General features: G+C 37.0%; 1 protein-coding gene across 1 annotated transcript; it reads right to left on the bottom strand.

Annotated features, from left to right (window-relative positions):
* Positions 1-5,966: 5,966 nt before the first annotated feature.
* Positions 5,967-8,106, bottom strand: LOC115630105 (lysosome membrane protein 2). The gene is made up of 4 exons (XM_030526723.1): positions 7,441-8,106; positions 6,883-7,291; positions 6,568-6,818; positions 5,967-6,479 (listed from the first exon to the last, which is right to left on the bottom strand). Exons 1-4 carry the CDS (start codon positions 8,062-8,064, stop codon positions 6,201-6,203), a joined length of 1,563 nt encoding a protein of 520 aa, XP_030382583.1. The 5' UTR covers positions 8,065-8,106; the 3' UTR covers positions 5,967-6,200.
* Between the last annotated feature and the right edge of the window lie 321 nt (positions 8,107-8,427).

Genomic DNA, 8,427 nt, shown 5'->3' with positions numbered 1-8,427 from the left:
AAAATTTTCGTGCGCGACACCAACACAAAACACACACACACACACACACACACAATGTTGTGTATATGCAAATGTTACACTGCACGACAACTTAGGAGGACTTCAGACTTCAAGACTTCGCCTCCGTCAAGGAGCACGAACGGAACGTAAAGTCAGGCGAGCGCGCGCGTTATAAAAATCTAAAGCATGCTTTTAGGTGCTGCGTTTTAGATTACACTTACATACACATAGCATATACATATATGCGTTGCACTAAAACCGACCCGCGCACACTCACACACACACACACACACACACAGACTCACAGACGCACACTGTCAGAAACACTCGTTTTGGGTAGGTATGGAAGTTTGTAGGTACTTGTTGTTGATTCAGTGGCAAGATGCGTTGCTCCTTCGGTTTCTTGTTCTGTTTCTTCACTGGTTGTCTGCTTTTTTCCGAGGCGACCTTGCGGCCAACACCACGTCCAACTTGCGACTGAACGCAACGTTGCGTATACGCGCTGTTGTCGCTCGTCGTCTGGCTGCTTGGTCGCTATTTTCGGAGTAAAGTTTCTGCAGCTGCGCAGACCACAAATTACACTGCCTGTTAAAGAGCGCGCGCTCTTTCCCGTGCTCTGAGTAAGCCAAAAAGCACGGAAGCAAAATAGAATCAAGCAAGTGGTTTGTGTTGCTTCAACTAAACCAAAAACATGGAGTGCTAGATAACCAAATCATGGGTAATTGTTAGCCCAGAAACACATGCACAATTAACGCACAGCCGTCCAAACTAATTCCATTGTAGATATATACTATATACAGTATGTAGTAGTATGTTGTGCACCGCAGGTTTGAGGACAACCACTCAAATTGCACATACTAATAGTTAATTAAAGCCAACTATCAGCTGCCATCAATTGGTTTACAAACATTACTACACAGAATAACGCTGTATTGTTATTCTGTCTATCACATAATTTGTGTAATCAACTACTTGACTAAATAATTTGTATACTCGTATTTGAGTAATCTGACATACATTATACCCTGTACCTAAGGGTAAAGGTTTATACTACTAACATGCGAATGTTTGTAACATATTCTTGATCAGTATGATGAGCCAAGACAATATAGCCTCGTCCATCTACCCGACCGTCTCTATGAATAAGTATAAGGACTAGAATAACTTAACTTGCCATTTTCCCAACTCCGAGAAGAACGAAAGAAAGTTCCAGCTATCAGAGAAACGCATATATATTTTTTCGCAACTATAGTCAGTAACTATTAATGTTGTTGCTGTTTTGACTTAACTCTTTACTGCACACATGAACGCACACAGCAGCGATTTTTTAATTAACACAATTTTTAAAAATAATTTGAAAACTATATTTATTTTATCTTTTATGAGAGTTTCTACAGGGTATATAAGAGTTAAGCCCGCTCTACTCTAGCATTCATTTCTTTATTTTTATTTAAATTTTGTTTCTCTATAATCCTTCTTTTACCAAATATTAAAAAGAATTTAAAAACATTTTTAGTACATTTTTGAATTAATTTGCTTTTAATCTTTAATTTTAATATATAAATTATTCCATTGGAAATAAACTTAAATATTGCAAATTTATCAGATTGAAGTTTAGAATGAAAATATTAGATAAGCAATTCATGCAGAAAATGCTTCGAGCTACATTTTGTATTATTCTTTCCCATTTACATATTCACATAAAGTTGAATTTGTAACTTTAATTTAAATAAAGTTGAATTCATTTGCTTTTAATTTCAAATTTATAATTTATTTCTATTGCAAATAAATAAAATATTGCAAATTTAACAGATTGAAGTTTGTTTACACCGAATCAAGCAGTTTTGAAAATACAAGTATTAGGCAAGCAATTCATGCAAAAAATGCTTCGAGCTACATTTTGTATAATTCTTTCCCATTTACATATTCAAATTTCCGGCTGCTACTTATTAATTTGGTGTCTTAAAAGCCAGATGTTTAATGTGTTGCTGTTTCAAATTTTGAAGATAGTGAAAAGACTAAGACGAGAGCATTAAATAAATTTGAAATAGCAAATGTGATAAACAAAAAGCTTTATAAAACTATTCGAAATGGGTTAAAATGTAAATATAAAGCATTCTTTCAATAGTTTTGGGAAAATAAAATAATTATTAATAACAAAAACTCAAAGTTCTGCAGTCTTCCAAAATAATCTTATTTAAATTTAATAATTTTGTTTAGCAAACATTTATAGCAAATTTTAAGGAAGTAAAGCTTTATGTCTCCAAAAATACTACAGTCTTATGAATATGTGTGTATGTGTATGTATAACTAAAAATATTCACTAATTAATTTGTTTATTTAATTGATTAAATTTTTGTAAATGATTTATTTACAAAATATTTTTTTGTGTGAGTGGGTACAGAGTATTTACCAGTTGAGCCCGCTAGGCTGTAGCTTTTATTTCTTGTCTAACCCATTTTAGAAAATTGTTGTGCAACTTTAAACAACGTTGGCTTCTAACTGACTATGCTTTAGACTGGGAGGAGAATTAAGTTGATGAAAATAAATTTAAAAATATTACATTTGGTCTATAACAAAAGAAATATTTATAATTGTTTACGTTGCTAATAATTCTCTTCAAAGATAGTGAATAAATGCTGCTCTGACTTAATATTTAAAAAATATTTAATAAAAGTAATATTACATTTGGCCTATAACAAGCAAAATAGCAATTATTTTATAAAATATTGGGTTATTTATAATAAATTGTTGTTAATAATTATCTGCAAAGATAGTGAATAAATGCTGCTCTGACTTAATATTTTATGGCTAATGGCTATTATTTTGTTATTCGAAGAACGACCTCGTTTGTATCCCAATTTCTGAGCATAATTGAGCGCTAAGTTGTTAACACAAAGCGCTCTCGCCTCCTGTACTATAATTACCTAGCAACTTGAGGGCCATAACAAAATTGGCATACTTACATACCTGCATGAAGGAATTAAAGGCAGCCACAATTAAAAGTCACCTGCTTAGCCACCCAAGCTCCCAGAGCTGTGTGTGTGTGTGTGTGTAAAGTCAGCTAAAGAGCAACAGTTGCTGCTGCAGCAGCTGTTGTTGCAACTCTTACGGTTTACTGTTGCAGCAGCTGTGGGTGGTGGTCCAAGATTTTAATTAAGTTCTAGCGATGCACATGTTATTATTTATAAATTCAACAAAGTTGACAACACAGTTACTTAAATACATTTTCATCAAATGGCTTGCAACGTGGGTAGGAAGAAAAAATCGATTGAAATTACAATGGCAATCTACTGAAGCAACAAAAACAATGACGGTGACAAGGACAACGACAACGACAACAAATGACTTCCGTTATTGCTGGCTGCTTGGATTGCTGCGATTATGTTGGCGGTAAGTGAGAAAAGTTTTTAATTAAAATTCACACGCAATATGTTGCGTATACGCAACGTTGAACGCTGTTGCATCCAAGCAAGCTATTGCTTGCTTATTAGCGTTGAAATTGTGCGCGTATCATTTAATTTAGATTAGATTGAAATGGAAAATGGTAAATGGTAAATGTTACGTTAAATCGTTGCTGTTGCCGTTGCCATTGTTAGCTAAGGTGAACTAATTTTGTCAGCAGCAGCGGCTTTTACTTTCTGCAGCCCATAGCCATATTCTACGACCGCACACCCCATATCGTATTGTCAACTGGCTGAAGAGCCAACCCGTTTGTTTTCGGTGGCATGGCTGGAACACGCAAACGCTGGCAAAACAAATTACAAACTCAACTCAAGCGTTGAAGTTAGACAGCTCGGCGTCAGGCGAGAAGCGTTAGGGCTCGGCATCTGCAGCTTAACGTGGTCTATCAAGCAACTTGGGAACTCTCATTTCACATGCTCCCAGTCCCTGGTTCCTATTCGTGTCCGCATCCGTGTCACAGGAGCGTGCTGCTTTCTACCTGACGATTAAATTAATACAACAAAAGTTAAGCAGCGGCGGACTAAGCTGCACTTCAGAGCCCAAGATCCGTGGCACCGGGAGGGCAGAGTTCGTTAGCGTTCCAAGCAAGCCAAAGTGCTGTTGTAAATATTAATGAAGTTGGAAAGGTTACCCGAATAAATTTTCTAGGAGACGCATGCAACGCAATTATCATCTAGATGAAAGCGATGAAACTTCGTGGAAAACTTCAACAGTAAAGTGCACCCAGGAAAATAAGCAAAACGAACAAACAATTTCCAAAGCTGAGTTATGAATTATGTTGATTCATATTTAATTAAACTAAACCGAGCTCAACAGAAATATTAATTTGCGTTCAAGAGAGCTGTTAGCTCAGGCTTTGTTTTATTGCCATAAACTATGTTGGGGAACACTATGCATATTTATTTATATTATATTTGTGTATAGCATATTGTTATTTATTTATTTAAGGGAACAATAAAATAACCCTATGGTCCATAGGCTCACAAATAGTACGATATAAAGCTGATTGAGGTAGATACGTAAAAATAAATTATTTATAGAGAAGAACTGCCACATAAAACCCGAATTGTAGACAAATTTAGTCAGGGACGGACTAACATTTAATAAGTTGACAGTTTAAAATTACAAATTAAAATTTAACAACTAGAAAGAAATCAAACATAATAAAGATAAATCAGAATATAATATTTGAACACACATAATATTGAAAACCTTTGACCCGATGAGCGACTCGAGAATTATTATTATTTTTACATAACAAGTTGAAAATTGTAGATTGTTGTATTAAGAATTTTGTGCAATAACATACCGAGTTCCAAATTAGCGCTCATAAATCCTCGCTCAAATATCCTGCTGTCTGAATTTTTTGATGCATAGATCGCGACGCCGATCTGACCCATATTGTGCCTGGGGGTATTTTAAAGGCCTTCTGTATTACTTACTTTTTAATGCGCTTTTAACGATTGGCAAGCTGATAACTTAGTATGTAGTTTAAGTATTTTGAACTGAAATACTTTCTCAATTAAACGAAATGACGCAAATCACTTAAATAAAATGCTATAAGAGGCCGCAACTTAAGTGCTATATTAAATTTAATGTTCATTTAACGGCCTGGTCAGTAAGTCAATGACTGTGTTGGCTCTCAAAAATATCAAATTATATGCCAATTTAATATCAACAAAAATTCAGGGACCATAATTATTGCGTATGTGTTGTATTATAATAGAAATCATTATGCTAATTTTTAAATATATCAATAAATGGCTGATTGCTCCTTTAAATAAAAATTGTGTTCTCATTTTTTTACAATTGTATTACACTTTGTCTGAAAAATATTAAATGAAAACACTTTCACAAATCTCGCCGAATCAAAGTAAAAGAGATAACTGAGATCACCAAAATATCTAAAGACAGGCGTTTGCTATATATTGAACAACGAACCTGGATGTAAGAAAAGTAAGCCGAAAATATTCAATACATAAAAAAGCGTTTGATACGTACTATTAGTTAAATTGCTTGAACATATATTTGTTGTATATAATGAATGAATAAATATGCAGCATTTTAAATATTCATTTTTCTTTGAGCATTTACATTTTCATTTAAAGCAAATTTATTTATAAGATTTAAAAATAAAAGTGAAAAATGCAAGAAAAAAACCTGATTAGATTCAAGCTGATGATTAATTGATTGCAATAAATTCATTCATTGATTCATATTTTTTACTGCAACTACGTATGTACTACAAAAAAGAAATACAAACCGATCAGCTCAAGCGTATTGTAAAGGTATGTGGAATATACTCGCAATTTATGACTGGGAGATCCAAAAACTACGAGATGAGACGCTACGACATACCATCAGCAGCAAAATCTCTGGTTTACTGGTCCAGCTGGGGTGGCAGGGGGTCTCGTAATCTGGGCTGAGCTGTTGTTGAGCAGTTCGAGTGCTGCTGATAAAGTTAAATGATGCATCTAAGCAATTTCAACTAATTTAATGGGTATATTATGTAACAATTAGCTGATAAGTGCGCGCTCAGATGTCAGGCGACTTGTAGGCTGTTTTATTACTTTCTGTTGTTGTTTTTTGTTGTTTTTTTGTTGTCATTAATCTAATTATTAATTGCTAACATTTACTTACAGAATAGAGACACTAGACTAGGCATTTATGTACATAGTATTTGTGTTTAGTTATTTACATGTGCATTGCTGACTGGTCAGCGGCTGTCACTCAAACTATTTGACAGTCCCGTCGAATGGCGTCACATCCCGGCGCGTTTCCGCGTTTTGCGGAAATGTTGTTTGTAAGAGCACATTCGATGTGCCGGAACCGCAGCAGCAGAGTCTGCGGAAAATATCGCCATAGCTGCAGTTGAACAACAATGAAACCAACTTCAGCGCACTCCACAGGGCCAAGATCACGTACAACGACATGAGAATGGGCTGCAAAATGGGTGTGACATAGACATTGAAGTGGATGACGAACTTAACAATTCCTGGCAATTCGCCCATATCCTGGAATAAAGCAACAAAAGTACACATATGGGTTACAGCCTTCGATTCCTATTTGAAAAGATACGATATATGGATAGGCAATACTTACAAACTCATACCAAAATGTGGGCAGCATCATATTACTGAACCGAGTGAGTCCTCTATTGAAGCCTCTCATGTTTGGCATCGGTATGTTGCTCTGGAAGCGATATTTCTCTGTGATGGGAATGCCCGTTGTGGGCTCAATCAGAATGTATGGCTCATGCTCCTCTGGGTTTGGATTCAGACCCTCATAATGTTCACTCCAGTTGTAGCTGCTGCCGTAAAAGTGTGGTCCCGAGAACACTGACGGCGCTTCATCTGCAAAGCCCCAAGAAAGTTGCAGATATGCCACAAGAGGAAGATTGGGGCTCAAGATACTCACTTATTACACATTGGGAGACATCAAACATGCCTTTCGGCAAACCAATGCCATAGGTCGTGTTCAGACAGCTGGGCGTCTCACCCTCCTCCAGAAGCGAGTAACGATATCCTCTGAATCCGTCATAGTCCTGTTCACGCTGATAACGCAAAGGAAGTATGCGACAAGATTCCGCCGCCACAATCTCCAGTTTTGTGTCCTTTTTCAGATAGGGTGGAAATAGCGAGTTATCGAAGGCGCCATGAGCATTGACGGGACATTTCTCCAACTCTTCATCCGAAAGGCCCCTCTTTCGACTCTCCTGCTGTTTCATAATATTCTGACCATTCATCGTATCAATGCGAAAGAAGTTCTCGATGCCATTCTGCGGTCCAATGTTCAGCTTGTAGACCTCCTCCTTTTCAGTCAGAGCCTATTAATAGAAGGTTAGATGATCTGTATAATCTCTTTTAAGTCTATGTGCAATGGACCTGATCGAGAGTTGTTGTTGTAAGTCATTTAATCGCTTAGAAAAGAAAGTTGAACTTTTCTTCACCAGGTTCATTGGCATTTATTACTTACATTGTACAGAGTCCCACAGTTTGAGGCGATGAAGGGCACAACATTCGATATGGCCTTCAAGCCCGGCGAGGACAGTTCCCAAAGGAAATAGTAAATCGATTCGGTGCGAAAGATGGGCTCGTGCAGCGTCACGGCATTGAAAGCGAAGCGTACATAAGAATTGATTTGATTGAACTTGGCTGCCGAGCCAAGAAGTATCATATTTGGCAGCGTTATAGTCCGGTTAAGTATGTCCGCGGATACACTCTCCTCGGGCAGAAATTTCACTTCCCGATAGCGATGCTTTCTAAAAGTGATGCTGCTCTCCGTTCTCTCGAGCATATCGATATAGCCTTGAATATAGTAAACAATCGGTCCCACCTGCTCCAATTTAAGGCGCTCGTCCGTGCCATTCAAAAATGCCTCCGCATTGGTCACATTGAACAGGTAGCTCTTCAGTTTCCCAAAAGGCGAATTTATCCAGCTGTCCATGGTCGGCAGTTCCTGACGGAAGCGCGTGTGCTCACGTGCCAGCTCATGCTGGTAGTTAATGCCCAGCGATTTTATGAACAAAAATATATTCAAAGAGCACAGCAGCGAAAGAATCACAATTTTAAGCCACAGGCAATACTGGGTCGCCTTCATTTTGCACTTAGCAGCGACGAAATTTGAATTTCAAATTGAAAATATTTCAATTTTTTGACCGTACAGCCAGCAGCCGCAATTGATTCCGAGCGAACGAAAACACGCGATCTTTTTGAATCAGAAACTAATCTGTTTTGAATTTCGTTTTTATACAATTTGCTTTACAAAGCCTTATCAGCCAGCTTCCTCCTTCCCCTACCACCGATGCTATATGAATATATATACATACATATATACAAGACTTCAACGAAGCGCTTCATTCAAGCGTCGCATCTTGCGTACTCTCACGTACATAGGCCATTCGCTAAGCTAATTTTCTTAAAGGTCGTCGATAAAAAGTACCCGTTAATAGGTTTAAAAAAT

Source organism: Scaptodrosophila lebanonensis, unplaced genomic scaffold (genome assembly GCF_003285725.1).
Source record: "Scaptodrosophila lebanonensis strain 11010-0011.00,11010-0021.00 unplaced genomic scaffold, SlebRS2 tig00000001-arrow-pilon, whole genome shotgun sequence".
Lineage (NCBI taxonomy): Eukaryota > Metazoa > Arthropoda > Insecta > Diptera > Drosophilidae > Scaptodrosophila > Scaptodrosophila lebanonensis.
Note: the sequence above shows the minus strand (reverse complement) of the source record. Positions and strands in the feature narration are given on the sequence as shown.